The sequence below is a fragment of the Schistocerca cancellata genome, unplaced genomic scaffold (genome assembly GCF_023864275.1).
Source record: "Schistocerca cancellata isolate TAMUIC-IGC-003103 unplaced genomic scaffold, iqSchCanc2.1 HiC_scaffold_822, whole genome shotgun sequence".
In the NCBI taxonomy this organism is placed as follows: Eukaryota; Metazoa; Arthropoda; class Insecta; order Orthoptera; family Acrididae; genus Schistocerca; species Schistocerca cancellata.
The window spans coordinates 60,150-78,417 of record NW_026046833.1 but is presented as its reverse complement, the minus strand read 5'-3'; the positions used below and the strand labels follow the sequence as shown (position 1 = coordinate 78,417).

Here is an 18,268-nt window from a genome sequence, read left to right as displayed (position 1 = left end):
ATGAGGATACAAAACTGACCAATTGTTGAAGCACATATTGGCCACTGTTTAATTTATATGTATTATATTTTCAAGCAGGAGTGTAGAACATAGGATTCAACGACAGTTAAGGACAGTTGATTACAAATTAGATTGAACATTTCAGCAATATTTCACTATTTAATGGGAAAAAATACAATTATTTGGTGGAGGGAGGGGGAAATGAAAAGAAACAAAAAAATGAGAGATGAGCAAAAAATGTTAAAGTTTTGCATAAAACACAACACTGTTCTTCTCAGGTATAAATTGTGTACATGTGTAATATCATTATGTAATAAATGGCATAATTTTGGTTTGATTTCTTAGGACTGCGTTTGATCAATAGTAATGAACTTAGAGATTACTGCCTTTAGTAAAGAACTTGTCTCCATCTTTCTGAACCTCTTTAACTATGGAACAAAATAATTTTGTGTAATGTGTTTTTCTAGAAAATTCTCGTAACATTCTACTATAAACTGTGTTGATCATATTGCCCTGGTGTCTATCTCGATAGCTCTGGCTGCTATGTGGACAACTTGGGTTCAATTTCTGGTACTGCTGGGATTTTTCCTTAGTATGAGGACTGAAATGGGGAGCACTCAGCTTCATGATACCAACTGAGGAGCTACTGGAGTGAGAAGTAGTGGCTCCAAGGTCAGGAGAGCTGACAAAAAAGGCCGGGAGAGCAGAACACTGAGCTTTGACTTCGACATTGTCACTGGAGTCAGCAACAAACAATTACTGGAGGTAACAGACAAGTGGTGGGGGTCTCATTCTTCTCCCACATCATATTAAACTTGATTGTGAACAAGGTGGGGCAGGTGGAAGTGATACTAGTGATACTAGTGATAAGTAAAACCTGCCATGCATGATTTGTGGCTTGCCAAATATAAATGTAATGGTAAAAAAGATTTCTACATTGTTGCTTGAATCACTGCAGGAATCAAGATGTTTCATACAACACAAAATTACAGAAAGTACAATAACTGGCAATGTCCGCCCCCGGTAGCTGAGTGGTCAGTGCGACAGAATGTCAATCCAAAGGGTCCGGGTTCGATTCCCGGCTGGGTCGGAGGTTTTCTCCGCTCAGGGACCGGGTGTTGTGTTGTCCTAATCATCATCATTATTTCATCCACATCGACACGCAAGTCGCTGAAGTGGCATCAACTCGAAAGACTTGCACCAGGCGAACAGTCTACCCGACGGGAGGCCCTCGTCACATGACATTATTATACTGGCAATGTATTAACACAATGTTCACTGATGGTTTTCACAAAAATAGTCATCTCAGTCCCCCCCATGAACCATGGACCTTGCCGTTGGTGGGGAGGCTTGCGTGCCTCAGCGATACAGATAGCCGTACTGTAGGAACAACCACAACGGAGGGGTATCTGTTGAGAGGCCAGACAAACGTGTGGTTCCTGAAGAGGGGCAGCAGCCTTTTCAGTAGTTGCAAGGGCAACAGTCTGGATGATTGACTGATCTGGCCTTGTAACAATAACCAAAACGGCCTTGCTGTGCTGGTACTGCGAACGGCTGAAAGCAAGGGGAAACTACCGCCGTAATTTTTCCCGAGGGCATGCAGCTTTACTGTATGATTAAATGATGATAGCGTCCTCTTGGGTAAAATATTCCGGAGGTAAAATAGTCCCCCATTCGGATCTCCGGGCGGGGACTACTCAGGAGGATGTCGTTATCAGGAGAAAGAAAACTGGCGTTCTACGGATCGGAGCGTGGAATGTCAGATCCCTTAATCGGGCAGGTAGGTTAGAAAATTTAAAAAGAGAAATGGATAGGTTGAAGTTAGATATAGTGGGAATTAGTGAAGTTCGGTGGCAGGAGGAACAAGACTTCTGGTCAGGTGACTACAAGGTTATAAACACAAAGTCAAATAGGGGTAATGCAGGAGTAGGTTTAATAATGAATAGGAAAATAGGAATGCTGGTAAGCTACTACAAACAGCATAGTGAGCGCATTATTGTGGCCAAGAAAGATACGAAGCCCTCACCTACTACAGTAGTACAAGTTTATATGCCAACTAGCTCTGCAGATGACGAAGAAATTGAAGAAATGTATGATGAAATAAAAGAAATTATTCAGATAGTGAAGGGAGACGAAAATTTAATAGTCATGGGTGACTGGAATTCGAGTGTAGGAAAAGGGAGAGACGGAAACGTAGTAGGTGAATATGGATTGGGGCTAAGAAATGAAAGAGGAAGCCGCCTGGTAGAATTTTGCACAGAGCACAACTTAATCATAGCTAACACTTGGTTTAAGAATCATGATAGAAGGTTGTACACATGGAAGAACCCTGGAGATACTAAAAGGTATCAGATAGATTATATAATGGTAAGACAGAGATTTAGGAACCAGGTTTTAAATTGTAAGACATTTCCAGGGGTAGATGTGGACTCTGACCACAATCTATTGGTTATGACCTGTAGATTAAAACTGAAGAAACTGCAAAAAGGTGGGAATTTAAGGAGATGGGACCTGGATAAACTGAAAGAACCAGAGGTTGTACAGAGTTTCAGGGAGAGCATAAGGGAACAATTGACAGGGATGGGGGAAAGAAATACAGTAGAAGAGGAATGGGTAGCTTTGAGGGATGAAGTAGTGAAGGCAGCAGAGGATCAAGTAGGTAAAAAGACGAGGGCTAGTAGAAATCCTTGGGTAACAGAAGAAATATTGAATTTAATTGATGAAAGGAGAAAATATAAAAATGCAGTAAATGAAGGAGGCAAAAAGGAATACAAACGTCTCAAAAATGAGATCGACAGGAAGTGCAAAATGGCTAAGCAGGGATGGCTAGAGGACAAATGTAAGGATGTAGAGGCTTATCTCACTAGGGGTAAGATAGATACTGCCTACAGGAAAATTAAAGAGACCTTTGGAGATAAGAGAACCACTTGTATGAACATCAAGAGCTCAGATGGAAACCCAGTTCTAAGCAAAGAAGGGAAAGCAGAAAGGTGGAAGGAGTATATAGAGGGTCTATACAAGGGCGATGTACTTGAGGACAATATTATGGAAATGGAAGAGGATGTAGATGAAGATGAAATGGGAGATACGATACTGCGTGAAGAGTTTGACAGAGCACTGAAAGACCTGAGTCGAAACAAGGCCCCCAGAGTAGACAACATTCCATTGGAACTACTGACGGCCTTGGGAGAGCCAGTCCTGACAAAACTCTACCATCTGGTGAGCAAGATGTATGAAACAGGTGAAATACCCTCAGACTTCAAGAAGAATATAATAATTCCAATCCCAAAGAAAGCAGGTGTTGACAGATGTGAAAATTACCGAACAATCAGTTTAATAAGCGACAGCTGCAAAATACTAACACGAATTATTTACAGACGAATGGAAAAACTAGTAGAAGCCGACCTCGGGGAAGATCAGTTTGGATTCCGTAGAAATACTGGAACACGTGAGGCAATACTGACCTTACGACTTGTCTTAGAAGAAAGATTAAGGAAAGGCAAACCTACGTTTCTAGCATTTATAGACTTAGAGAAAGCTTTTGACAATGTTGACTGGAATACTCTCTTTCAAATTCTAAAGGTGACAGGGGTAAAATACAGGGAGTGAAAGGCTATTTACAATTTGTACAGAAACCAGATGGCAGTTATAAGAGTCGAGGGACATGAAAGGGAAGCAGTGGTTGGGAAGGGAGTAAGACAGGGTTGTAGCCTCTCCCCGATGTTATTCAATCTGTATATTGAGCAAGCAGTAAAGGAAACAAAAGAAAAATTCGGAGTAGGTATTAAAATCCATGGAGAAGAAATAAAAACTTTGAGGTTCGCCGATGACATTGTAATTCTGTCAGAGACAGCAAAGGACTTAGAAGAGCAGTTGAACAGAATGGATGGTATCTTGAAGGGAGGATATAAGATGAACATCAACAAAAGCAAAACGAGGATAATGGAATGTAGTCGAATTAAGTCGGGTGATGCTGAGGGAATTAGATTAGGAAATGAGACACTTAAAGTAGTAAAGGAGTTTTGCTATTTGGGGAGCAAAATAACTGATGATGGTCAAAGTAGAGAGGATATAAAATGTAGACTGGCAATGGCAAGGAAAGCGTTTCTGAAGAAGAGAAATTTGTTAACATCGAGTATAGATTTAAGTGTCAGGAAGTCATTTCTGAAAGTATTTGTATGGAGTGTAGCCATGTATGGAAGTGAAACATGGATGGTAAATAGTTTGGACAAGAAGAGAATAGAAGCTTTCAAAATGTGGTGCTACAGAAGAATGCTGAAGATTAGATGGGTAGATCACATAACTAATGAGGAAGTATTGAATAGGATTGGGGAGAAGAGAAGTTTGTGGCACAACTTGACCAGAAGAAGGGATCGGTTGGTAGGACATGTTCTGAGGCATCAAGGGATCACCAATTTAGTATTGGAGGGCAGCGTGGAGGGTAAAAATCGTAGGGGGAGACCAAGAGATGAATACACTAAGCAGATTCAGAAGGATGTAGGTTGCAGTAGGTACTGGGAGATGAAGAAGCTTGCACAGGATAGAGTAGCATGGAGAGCTGCATCAAACCAGTCTCAGGACTGAAGACAACAACAACAACAACAACAGTCATCTCAGTGGGAAAAAAAAGTCAAACAATGCTCACAGCATAGCAGAAATAGTGTGCATCAAGTATAAATGTTTGTCATAATGCTATACATACACAGGCAGAATTTGAACAGAATTGCAGTAATAATCAGCTCAACATCGAGTGTCCTAAATCTTAACATTATCACTATTAATTACCACACAAGCTAATCTACGTGAAGTTTCAAGCTACACATAATTAAACAATGTATAAGTGAAAGTGTTTCCTGATAATGTATGCTTACCTGGTAATCTGGAGACAGTGATGACAAAATCATTGTCACCTGAGGTGTATTCAGGTTGAATAATGCAATTAGAGCGTTCTGAGCGGCTTTTCTGATTTCAGCTGATTTCTGATCATTTGTCCAACTGATTACTTTTGCTAAAGCTGCAGCTGCTTCTCGGGCACCTGGGTTAAAGGATGAGGCATCCATATAGGATGCAAGCTGGGCCAAGTATTGAAGAACAGCTACTTTAAATTTAGAATTGGGTGTTTGAGTCTGATCAACCAGGAACCTTATAATTGCATTCATTTGGAGTTCCAGTGGAAATGATTCCCTACAGGATAAAGCAAGAAAATATAAAAACAATATTATTAGAAATATTAAGCAAACTTAGAAAACAGCAGCACACGCAGCCAAATGAGATTTAAAACTTTGACACCACTTTGGCAATTTGCATGTGCATCTTAAAAATATTATAATGGAAAATTTTCAAACTAAATATAGTTGTAGATGATTATGGAGGGAGGGAGGGAGAGAACGCGTGACTAAAAACACAGATAAAACATTTAATAAAACTGTGTACTGCTACAGTTGGGGGGGGGGGGGGGGGCATCAATATAAAGCTCCCCTTCATAGTTCAAATGAGTAGTTGCACCTCTTTCTTGTTTTCTGCTGCTAAGATTCCCCAGCTGGCTCTGAATATGAAAGTGCAAAAATATGAAAGCTACTATTGTCTTACATCAACAGAATTTGTTAAGTTGTGTAGTAATGTAAAACTCAAATCCGAATACCTACTTCAACACAGAACAGATAACACATTTTGCAAATTTAAAATATATAACACTTACCTTACAATAGATAATGACTTGTGTATTTTATTTTGGATTGAACCCAGCAAATCTCCACCAAGTTTATTCATGAGACGTGTAAGCAGAATGTATATCCAATCATGTAAATCATCTTTATGTGCTAGAATTAGTTCATTTAGAGTATCCAGAAACATACTGAAGACCTGCAAAATTCAAAGCACAGTTTGAGAATATCAGTACAAAAGATTATACACAGAACAGAAACAAATAATTGATAAAATGAAAACTGTCAACAGAGTGATAAGAAATAGTCAATAAGCTAGTAAATAAATGACAAAGGAATGTGTGTGGTGATCATTTTGTGGTTGAATCTCTTTCTTTGTCTGCACTTGCTTCCTAATATATAATGAGAGAAATTTGGTTCTGCCTTCAGCAAACACAATTTTTCTTGTTTTACTACCACGTTTCAGTGAAGTTTGTCCATCTTCAGTTAGACATCCTGCAGAAGCACGAAAACACAAGATCTACAAAAAATGACATAATGGAAGCCAATAATTATAGCTGTACTACAAATACCAAAGAGACTTGTGAGTACAAATATGTAATAATAAGATAATAAATAAAACCAACTGAAGATAGGAAAACAACTCCGAAACACGCTTGGCTAGTAAGACAAGAGAAACTGTGTTTGTCCATGGTGGAACCACGTTTTCCTTATTGCATATTTGTTGTGGTAGGTAGTTGTGGGTACAAAAGAGGTGTGGAGCAGTGAGGGGGAGGGATAGCACGTTACGTATTGAGGAAGGTGTTAGTGCTGCCTGTGGCAGCATGTAGGGACAGGATAGTGGGCTACTAGGTGCCGCATCAGGAAATTGTGCTTGAGGAGGGAGAAAGGGGGGGGGGGGGGGAGAAAAGTAGAGAAGGGGAAAGGTCTATACAGACGTTCTGCGAGGATGTAAGGTGTGTGCAGGGCTGGAGTGGGAGCTGGGAAAAGGATAGACAGATGCAGGGAAAGGGATTAGTGAAGGTCAACGGCACGACGGAGGATATGTTGCACGGAGAGTTCTCATGTGTGCAATTCACAAAAGCTGGTGTCGGTGGGAAGAATCCACAAGTCAGAGACTGCAAAGCAGTCGCTGAGATCAAGCACAATGTGTTGGACAGCATGCTCAGCAACTAGGTGGTCCAGCTGTCTCTAGACCACAGTTTGGCAGTGGCCATTCAATTAGACAGACAGCTAGTTGGTGATCATACCCACACAGAATGTGACACAGTGGTTCCAGCTAAGTTCATAGATTGTACAGCTGCTTCCAAAAGTGGCCATGCTGCTGATGGGGTAGGAGATGCCTGTGACAGGACTGGAATAGGTGGTGGGAGGAGGATGTAAGGAATAGGTTTTGGATGCAAGTTTATTGAAAGGATATGAGCCTGATAGAGAGGGATTGGGAGCAAGAGTGGAGTTGGGAAGAAAAGGATGTTGTGTCCATTGTGTGCATGTTGGAATATCAGACAGTGGGAGGGGTTATCACTTCAGAGTGTGACAAGAAGTATGCAAAATCTTGGTGGAGAACAGATTCATTAGCTCCAGTTCTGGGTGGAACCCAGTAGTAGGGAAGGGTGAGAGTGTTCATTTGTTTGTTTCTCTGTAATGATGAGCAGTCCCCCTCCATATACATCTACATCTACATCCATACTCCGCAAGCCACCTGACGGTGTGTGGCGGAGGGTACCTTCAGTACCTCTATCGGTTCTCCCTTCTATTCCAGTCTCGTATTGTTCGTGGAAAGAAGGATTGTCGGTATGCCTCTGTGTGGGCTCTAATCTCTCTGATTTTATCCTCATGGTCTCTTCGCGAGATATACGTAGGAGGGAGCAATATACTGCTTGACTCTTCGGTGAAGGTATGTTCTCGAAACTTTGACAAAAGCCCGTACCGAGCTACTGAGCGTCTCTCCTGCAGAGTCTTCCACTGGAGTTTATCTATCATCTCCGTAACGCTTTCGCGATTACTAAATGATCCTGTAACGAAGCGCGCTGCTCTCCGTTGGATCTTCTCTATGTCTTGTATCAACCCTATCTGGTACGGATCCCACACTGCTGAGCAGTATTCAAGCAGTGGGCGAACAAGCGTACTGTAACCTACTTCCTTTGTTTTCGGATTGCATTTCCTTAGGATTCTTCCAATGAATCTCAGTCTGGCATCTGCTTTACCGACAATCAACATTATATGATCATTCCATTTTAAATCACTCCTAATGCGTACTCCCAGATAATTTATGGTATTAACTGCTTCCAGTTGCTGACCTGCTATTTTGTAGCTAAATGATAAAGGATCTATCTTTCTGTGTATTCGCAGCACATTACACTTGTCTACATTGAGATTCAGTTGCCATTCCCTGCACCATGCGTCAATTCGCTGCAGATCCTCCTGCATTTCGGTACAATTTTCCATTGTTACAACCTCTCGATACACCACAGCATCATCTGCAAAAAGCCTCAGTGAACTTCCGATGTCATCCACCAGGTCATTTATGTATATTGTGAATAGCAACGGTCCTATGACACTCCCCTGCGGCACACCTGAAATTACTCTTACTTCGGAAGACTTCTCTCCATTGAGAATAACATGCTGCGTCCTGTTATCTAGGAACTCCTCAATCCAATCACACAATTGGTCTGATAGTCCATATGCTCTTACTTTGTTCAATAAACGACTGTGGGGAACTGTATCGAACGCCTTGCGGAAGTCAAGAAACACGGCATCTACCTGTGAACCCGTGTCTATGGCCCTCTGAGTCTCGTGGACGAATAGCGCGAGCTGGGTTTCACATGACCGTCTTTTTCGAAACCCATGCTGATTCCTACAGAGTAGATTTCTAGTCTCCAGAAAAGTCATTATACTCGAACACAATACGTGTTCCAAAATTCTACAACTGATCGACGTTAGAGATATAGGTCTATAGTTCTGCACATCTGTTCGACGTCCCTTCTTGAAAACGGGGATGACCTGTGCCCTTTTCCAATCCTTTGGAACGCTACGCTCTTCTAGAGACCTACGGTACACCGCTGCAAGAAGGGGGGCAAGTTCCTTCGCGTACTCTGTGTAAAATTGAACTGGTATCCCATCAGGTCCAGAGGCCTTTCCTCTTTTGAGCGATTTTAATTGTTTCTCTATCCCTCTGTCGTCTATTTCGATATCTACCATTTTGTCATCTGTGCGACAACACTAATTCCTTCGTTCCCTGGACTCGGCCTTCATTAGTCCTTGTTGTCCACCTGACTAGCCCCTTCCTTATTCCCAATGAAGCCTTCTATCCACCAGTTCACCTACATAATCCTTTCTCCTTTTCTGCCCCCCCCCCCCCCCTTCCCCCAGCGCAAACTCGCAACAGTGCAAATAGCAGCTCACTATTCTACACCACCATGTCCTCACATGCTCCCACACTGGCAGCAGCACTAGCATCTTCCCCACCACTAGACACTACCCTGCTCTCTCTCGCCTCCCTGCCTCATGTCGCTTCTGTATCCTAACAACCAACCTCGCCAAAGATCGATGCTCATATCAGACCCAATTGCAATCATGCCTTAGAGCCTAGAGATGACAATGGTTGTGTGTGTATGAGTTTGAAAAGTAAGAATGTGTGTGTCATTTCTTTTCTTTTCTTCTCTCTCTCTCTCTCTCTCTCTCTCTCTCTCTCTCACACACACACACACACACACACACACACACACACACACACACACACCCCGCAAAATGACTGTGCCAGGAATGGCGGAGAAATGCAAACTCATACAGAGGCTTACCAATAATCATCCATTTGTGCATAATTTGCAAATGGAACATGAAAGTATGCAAATTATAGTGATACCAAAGTACTCTCCACCATAAATTGAGGTAAGACTGCTTGGGAACTGTAGAGGTATAATTGGGTCACTGAAAGAAAATCTGTGACAGCCAACGGCAATGTTGCCAATGCTACTATGCGGCTGTTTGTTGTTACACCATGTCAGTCGTCTGACTGAATATCACACCAGATAATTATAGGTTTGTTTCAATACCATACTAGTGAAGTGTGAAAGAAAAAATGCTAATAACCTCAGAGGATCAAAACATACTCTCTTTGTAGTTATAAAGAGAAAGTTTGGAAATATATGCTGTGGAAAAGTAAAGATTACAATGTTTCAGTATTTGAATGCATATTTTAATGCATAGATTCATCTCTTACCTGCAGCTATGTAAAAGGGCACTCTCCACAGTCTTCAAAGAGTGTCATCATTATCCACATCTCCTATGTCATTGTCACCATCTTCACTGCTGCTGCTATCATCCCCTAATCTTATTATAACCTCTTCCACTATTTGTTACAGAGCACCTTCTTGTTGTCATGCCTCTTCCCAGATGTACCACGTATGTTAGACAGTATTGTTTCACTTTATGATCGTCATACTGCCCAATACTTCACACACAGAAAATCCAACATCTATTAATTTTAAGAGTTTTATTTCAGTCTGCAACATATGATTTCAACTGAGGTGACACGAGTTCTATTTGCATTGAAACGCCATTACTAAGGTGGAAGTTGGAACATATGACCATTGTATTCAGTAATTTTGTCAATTTCATAAACGGTATTATGTGATTTATGCTCTTTCAAGAATGGCAGCAGTTCTGACTTCTTCATTTCCCTATCAAATGAATCTTTGCAGTTCTTCCTAGCCCATCCATAATGTCACTCTTCCTGATGCTGCAGCATGTAGGGGCTCTACTTATCTGCACGAAGTGGTATGGTGCATTATATTACAGGGAGTTCTTATTTTTGGAAGAACCACTCTCTAAATTTTTTTTTACCGACATTTATATGCGATAGTCCCCCGATTTCTTTAATGTAAACAACTGTGGAGCATAAAAAAAGCATTTGGAACAAACCCACCAATTGCTCCAGCATGTAAAAGATTGAGCTGACTGCCTTTTCCAACTGGAGCTTTCATCGTTCCTCATGTGATGTCATAATTCCACACAGTCAGTAGGGAACGACCAGCACTTACCAACATTTTGTCCAATCAAATGATTTTTTAATGTCTGCACTAGGCTATTTTCCTCAAAAATGGCCTCTCCACACAATGATATCCTTCGGTTCATGCAGAAAATGTTTCACGAAAAACTTAACTTTTTTAGTATCACTAAAAGGCTGAGTTTTTTCTCTGGAAAACAACTCAACTCTCTGCCTTGTAGTGAGAGAAGCAGCTTCTTCTGGGTGGGATATTCTTTCTGCATGTAATACTCTCACAGGTCCCTGAAGTGCACCCTCCTTAACATTATCCAGTTCTACTGTTTTAGCAGCATGCTCTACCATGGAGTCAAAATAGCAGCAGTTGGTTCCTCCAGATCTCCAGTACTCTCTCCCTCATTTTTATCCTTACAGAGGTCGCTTCAGTTTTCAGAGCAGCTGCTACTCATTCTATGACTTCCGAAGACAGTGTGAGTGGTCCATCATTATCCCTTTCTTCCTCGAAATAGCATTGTACATTAATGAGATTGGCTCCTCATTGTAGATGAGATTGGATCTTTATGGCAGTGCCCTATGGCAATATTTACAAACTCCTAGGCTCTGACTAGTGCTGAGTGTCCCCCCCCCCCCCCCCCACACACACACACACACATAATGCACTCGAAGTGTGGGTAGTGTCAAGGGACATTATTCCTGTCACCTGACAATACACACAAGATGCAATCTAACTCAGTTCATAAATACAACTTAAATGAAAGCAGTTCGTATAAACAAAGTGTTTTGAATTGAACATGGATACAAAAAAAAATACATTTGTTCAAAACATCAAATCTAAGTCTAAATAAAATAAAATTTAAATCAACCTTTATTGTTGAAAAGAAAGACAAAGTTAAATATTAATATGTCTAAACTTACTTTTGTATGGGAGTCCATGAACATTTTGGTAAAAATTTCAGTTACTCATTCGAGTTCAACGCGTCTCAGTCTGTTTTCATTTTGGAAATATGCTTGTAATGAGACCAGCCCATCCTTACACTCATTCCTGTGTGTGCTGGCACAGTTGTTTATGATGTCCGATATGTTCTACAGGGAAAAGAAACAAAAAAGCATACCAACTGTAACATGTTAAAACACATTATAATATTTTGTCTCCATGTCCCAGTGAGAAACACATTAAGTTCATGTTTATTTTGAGACAATTAATTACACAAGTATACTCAAAATGGGTCTTTTTTATTATTTTTGTCAAATTTTAAAATTGTGCCACTTAAAGTTGTGGCATCATCAATGGATTTAAAAAAACTGTGCGCCATGGAAGATGGTTCTACAAACATGTTCTCAGCATGTTACTTGTAAAACAATACATATGGTAATAATGTAAAAATATTAATGATGATGAGAGTTAAGGGAGACAAATTCTTGGACACTATTTATTGAGCTGCATGAAAATGGACCTGCAGGGTGAAATTCTCTACAGATACAAGTGAAATATGTGTATAAATACATGTAAATTACATTAAATATATGTTAAACATATTTAATATGTGCATATGTGGGCAATGCTACAGGTAAAAGGCTCATTCTAAACCCCTGGAACAATTTCAACCAAATTTGGTACACAAATTAATTACAATCTAGAAAGAGATACTGTGGGAGTAAAATCCACCAGCCTCCTATTAACAAGAGGGTGATACCATGGAGAGATATGAGGAGTGGAGGAGATGGACAGAGATAAGGGAATGTAAAAAATGGAAGGCAGGGCAAGGGGGGGGGGGGATGGACAGAGAAAGGAAAGACGAGGAGAGGGACAGAAACTGAGGGAGGAAGATATAGGTATTGAGAGAGGGGGGAAGAAGAAATGAACAGAAAGATGGCAGACAAGGAGATGAACAGGGAAAGGAAAGCGGAGGTGGTGGACAGATATTGAGTAGGAGATACGGGGGAGGGGAGGGGGGGACGCAGACAGACAAACACAGGGAGAAGAAGAAATGGAATGAAATGGGAGAGAAGCAGACAGGGGGGGGGGGGGCAGACCGACAGAGGGGGGGAGGAGCACACAGACAGAGGGGGGGGAGCACACAGACAGAGGGGGGGAGGAGCACACAGACAGAGGGGGGGAGTAGCACACAGACAGAAGAGGGGGGGAGGAGATGGACAGAAGAGGGGGGGAGGAGACAGACAGAAGAGTGGGGGAGGAAACGGACAGAAGAGCGGGGGAGGAGACGGACAGAAGAGGGGGGAGGAGACGGACAGAAGAGGGGGGGAGGAGACGGACAGAAGAGGGGGGAGGAGACGGACAGAAGAGGGGGGAGGAGACGGACAGAAGAGGGGGGAGGAGACGGACAGAAGAGGGGGGAGGAGGCGGACAGAAGAGGGGGGGAGGAGGCGAACAGAAGTGGGGGGAGGAGGCGGAAAGAAGAGGGGGGAGGAGGCAGACAGAAGAGGGTGGAGGAGGCGGACAGAAGAGGGGGGAGGAGGCGGACAGAAGAGGGGGGAGGCGGCGGACAGAATAGGGAGGGAGGAGGCGGACAGAAGAGGGGGGAGGAGACGGACAGAAGAGGGGGGAGGAGACGGACAGAAGAGGGGGGAGGAGACGGACAGAAGAGGGGGCAGGAGACGGACAGAAGAGGGGGGAGGAGACGGACAGAAGAGGGGGGGAGGAGACGGATTGAAGAGGGGGGAGGAGACAGACAGAAGAGGGGGGAGGAGACGGACAGAAGAGGGGTGAGGAGACGGACAGAAGAGGGGGGGAGGAGACGGACAGAAGAGGGGGGAGGAGACGGACAGAAGAGGGGGGAGGAGACGGACACAAGAGGGGGGGAGATGGACACAAGAGGGGGGAGGAGACGGACACAAGAGGGGGGAGGAGATGGACACAAGAGGGGGAGGAGACGGACACAAGAGGGGGAGGAGACGGATGAAGAGAGGGGGAGGAGACGAACAGAAGGGGGGGAGGAGACGGACAGAAGAGGGGGGGAGATGGACAGAAGAGGGGGGGTAGCAGATGGACAGAGATAGGAGGAAGGAGTAGATGGGCAGAGAGGGGGGTAGGATTAGGTGGATAGAGAGATGGGGTATGCAGGCAATGCCAAGTACTCAGCTAGTTGAATTATAAAGACTGGTAAGGCAAGCATAGAAACATTAAAGGCAGAGGTGGCTTAGACACGAATTACTGATGAAATATAGGCAGTCATCAATGAAATAAGGAAATATATGAAATCAAAGGATGTGATTGCTAAACAACAGTACTAGATGCTTAATACGAAATCAAAATGAGAAATAAGCAAAATCAAAGTTAATGAGAAAGAACTTGTAGGGCAACAGAAAACACTTGTTCACAAGAAAAGAGTCACCATATATAAAAATTTCAAACATAATATTTGGGAAACCACTTACAAAGTACATTTGTGGGGACATGATTATGTGCAAATAATGAGCAAATATATGGCAGGAGAATATAAAAAGTCTTTATTACCTAGAAGAGCAGTTACACAGTGAGAAGAGGAGGAGACTGATGTGTAAGAAGAGAGATTTTACAGGCATAAACACCCATCAAAGGGAATGTCAGCTACTCACATGACAGCACATCAAATGTTTGGGACAACAGTTCCACAAGTACTATTCAAAAGTGTGATGATCAACAAATTTAAATTAATTCAATTGTGTTCAATGTTATAAATCTGATCATTACAAATACCTTCAAAACAGTAATGATTAATGGCAGTGACACTGCTGGTGGTGTAGTGGTAGTGTATTATGATGAAAGATACAACCCTGTTAAGTGTCTCGTGACACTGAGTACGAAAAGGTGATACTATAAACAAAAAATAATAAAAAAAAGTAGTGTCAAAATGATGATGAAACTACAATGTTAACAAACTGTTTATGGTGGTAAAAACTGGATCTATATCACACCTCGAAGCTCACCTCGACCCAATTACTCCAAAAACAAAAACAAATTAGATTTCTGTAGAGAGCACAATTAAACCCTACTGTCTACAGTTTTCTACTCATATATATACCTTGTATCATAAAAAGAACAGAAAAAAGTAAAAAAATCAATTTAATTATTGTAACCCTTACTTGACACACTTTTATGGAGCAACATGCTTGACACATTGGGGCATGGAGGTAGTGGGTGGGAGGATCGCACTCCAGTGACAAAAACTGTTATAACAAATAATCTACTGAACAACTTCACTTGAAAACTTTTATAGCTGCTCAAAAACTCACTTTCTGAAGTTATACGGGTTATATAATCAAAAAATAAGAAAAAAAATATTCAAAAAACATAAAATTGAAAACATTAAAGGTTCTTTTAAAAAAATCATATAAATGGCCAAAAATTTAACTGAATTTCCTGAAGTTAGAGATATACAGGGTGGTCCATTGATCATGACCGGGGCCAAATATATCACGAAATAAGTGTCAAATGAAAAAACTACAAAGAACAAAACTGAATGGGGAAACCAGATGGTTGGCCTGCTAGATGGCGCTGCCATAGGTCAAATGGATATCAAACTGCATTTTTTAAATAGGAAACCCCATTTCTTATTACATATTTGTGTAGTACGTAAGGAAATATGAATGTTTTAGTTGGACCACTTTTTTCGCTTTGTGATAGATGGTGCTGTAAGAGTCACAAACATATGGCTCACAATTTTAGACGAACAGTTGGTAACAGGTAGGTTTTTTAAATTAAAATACAGAACATAGGTACAATTGAACATTTTATTTCGGTTGTTCCAATGTGATACATGTACCTTTGTGAACTTATCATTTCTGAGAACGCATGCTGTTACAGCGTGATTACCTGTACATACCACATTAATGCAATAAATGTTCAAAATGATGTCCGTCAACCTCAATGCATTTGGCAATACATGTAAAGACATTCCTCTCTACAGCGAGTAGTATGCCTTCCGTAATGTTCGCACATGCATTGACAATGTGCTGATGCATGTTGTCAGGCATTGTCGGTGGATCACGATAGCAAATATCCTTCAACTTCCCCCACAGAAAGAAATCTGGGGACATCAGATCTGGTGAACATGCGGGCCATGGTAAGGTGCTTCGACAACCAATCCACCTGTCATGAAATATGCTATTCAGTACCACTTCAACCGCACATGAGCTACGTGCTGGACATCCATCATGTTGGAAGTACATAGCCAATCTGTCATGCAGTGAAACATCTTGTAGAAACATCGGTAGAACATTACGTAGGAAATAAGCATACATTGCACTATTTAGATTGCCATCGATAAAATGGGGGCCAATTATCCTTCCTCCAATAATACCGCACCATACACAAACCCGCCAAGATCGCTGATGTTCCACTTGTCATAGCCATCGTGGATTTTCTGTTGCTCAGTAGTGCATATTATGCCAGTTTACATTACCGCTGTTGGTGAATGACGCTTTGTCGCTAAATAGAACGCGTGCAAAAAATCTGTCATCGTCCCGTAATTTCTCTTGTGGCCAGTGGAAGAACTGTACACGACGTTCAAAGTCATCACCATGCAATTCCTGGTGTATAGAAATATGGTATGGGTGCAATCAATGTTGATGTAGCATTCTCAACACCAATGTTTTTGAGATTCCCGATTCTCACACAATTTGTCTGCTACTGATGTATGGATTAGCCATGACAGCAGCTAAAACACCTATTTGGGCATCATCATTTGTTGCAGGTCGTGGTTGATGTTTCACATGTGGCTAAACACTTCCTGTTTCCTTAAATAACGTAACTATCCAGCGAACGGTCAGGACATTTCGATGATGTCGTCCAGGATACCGAGCAGCATACATAGCACACGCCCGTTGGGCATTTTGATCACAATAACCATACATCAACACAATATCGACGTTTTCCGCAATTGGTAAACAGTCCATTATAACACGGGTAATGTATCATGAAGCAAATACCGTCCGCATTGGCGGAATGTTACATGGTACCAAGTACTTTTACGTTTGTGACTATTACAGCACCATCTATCACAAAGCTAAAAAAAGTGGTCCAACTAAAACATTCATATTTCTTTACGTTTACACGAATATGTAATAAAAAATGGGGGCTCCTATTTAAAAAAATGCAGTTGATATCCGTTTTACCTATGGCAGCACCATGCAGCGGGCCAACCATAGCGCCATCTGGTTTCCCCCTTCAAGCTAGACAAGTTTCGTTCTTTGTAGTTTTTTTCGTTTGATGCTTATTTCGTGAGATGTTTGGCCCAGTCACTATCAACTACCTAAAGAAGCATATTTATTCTGAAAAATGAAGGTAGGCCTATAGTGAAAAGTGAAAAATCTGTTACCATCAAAATAAGCAAAATTTTTATTGTTTAAGAACAATATTCAAGTGATTTTGATTAGAAAATAGAAGAAACCTGTTCATTATAATGAAATGAAAGAATTTCAGTCAAATTTGCATAGCTTTAACATGCACACTCATCACAGATTAATGTAAGTCCCATAGTGCTTAGAGCCGTCACAGATTAATGATTTTTGTACACTTCAAGTAACCTATCACATATATGTTGAGTTTGCAAATTACACACCATTTCATTATTAGAACAGAACATCTATTGTAAAGAAAAAAAGGGGGGAAGACATGATAAAACAAAGTGTACATACTTGAAATAAAATACATTTAAATTTCACAGACTCAATCTAACTTGACACCCTTGGGTGTAGGCAACCCCAGTCAACTTAGGATGGTTGCCATAGACAAATGGCCACTTTCAGAGTGAAGCAACTGACTCTAGGGTAGTGGTACTATAAAAATGATAATAGATAGTGATATAAGCCCAAGTTTCTACGTTTTACATAGTTAAAGTACAGTCTCCTGCAGATGGGTGGTATACTTGCTTCTGCAATTCCTTCTAATTGGTCCCCAGAACCATTAAATTTTCAGCAAACAATTTTGTTATTATTCTCTCTCCTATCCCTATTGTCACTTGTGACATTACATATATTATCCAACATCACAATGAAAAGCAATGGAGATACTCCACTTCCTAGCTTTAGATCATTTTTCTGTGTTAGTCATCCTGTTCTCCCTTTTCCCACTCTCACTGAACTCTCATACAATAATTAAGTACAGAATATTTTGAATATATTTTATAAATACTGGTACTACTAAAAGGTTACTCTTCATAATTCTTTAAAGCTGACAATTGAAACAGACATTTTCCTTCAAATGCTACGAAAGACGAGCAGAAAAATATAAAACTTACATCACCAGACCTCCTGTAGCAATCAAGAGATCGCTCTGAACACACACTGGATGTCTCACTGTCATCTGAATGATTGTCAAATGATCTATATGCCTTGCGGCTGAGTGGTACTCAGCTGCCAACTTCATTTCCATCAACTGAGTCGAATGTCTGTTTGGAAGTAAGAAAGTTGCTGATGTAAGAATAGCCATATAAAGTATTTTAACACTTAAATGTACAACAATTAAAACAACAATTACAATGAATGTTCTGAGAAAGTAATGCAAATTACTGGTTCTCCAAAACCTTAACAGCAAACCATAAAGTCCTCTCCTTCACATATGTTTACTGGTCCTTACTGGTCCTCTCAAAATCACAATATA

At 41.2% G+C, this 18,268-nt stretch overlaps 1 protein-coding gene across 1 annotated transcript in view; it reads right to left on the bottom strand.

Annotated features, from left to right (window-relative positions):
• The window catches only part of LOC126143529 (CLIP-associating protein 2-like), a 59,833-nt gene extending 41,816 nt beyond the window's left edge, over positions 1-18,017 (bottom strand). Inside the window, exons 1-4 of the mRNA XM_049915435.1 lie at positions 17,907-18,017; positions 11,584-11,751; positions 5,699-5,862; positions 4,872-5,184 (exon numbers count right to left, since the gene is read on the bottom strand). Coding sequence (XP_049771392.1) covers positions 4,872-5,184; positions 5,699-5,862; positions 11,584-11,607 — 501 coding nt within the window. The 5' untranslated portion in view covers positions 11,608-11,751; positions 17,907-18,017. The remainder of the gene's footprint in view (positions 1-4,871; positions 5,185-5,698; positions 5,863-11,583; positions 11,752-17,906) is intronic.
• Positions 18,018-18,268: the final 251 nt, after the last annotated feature.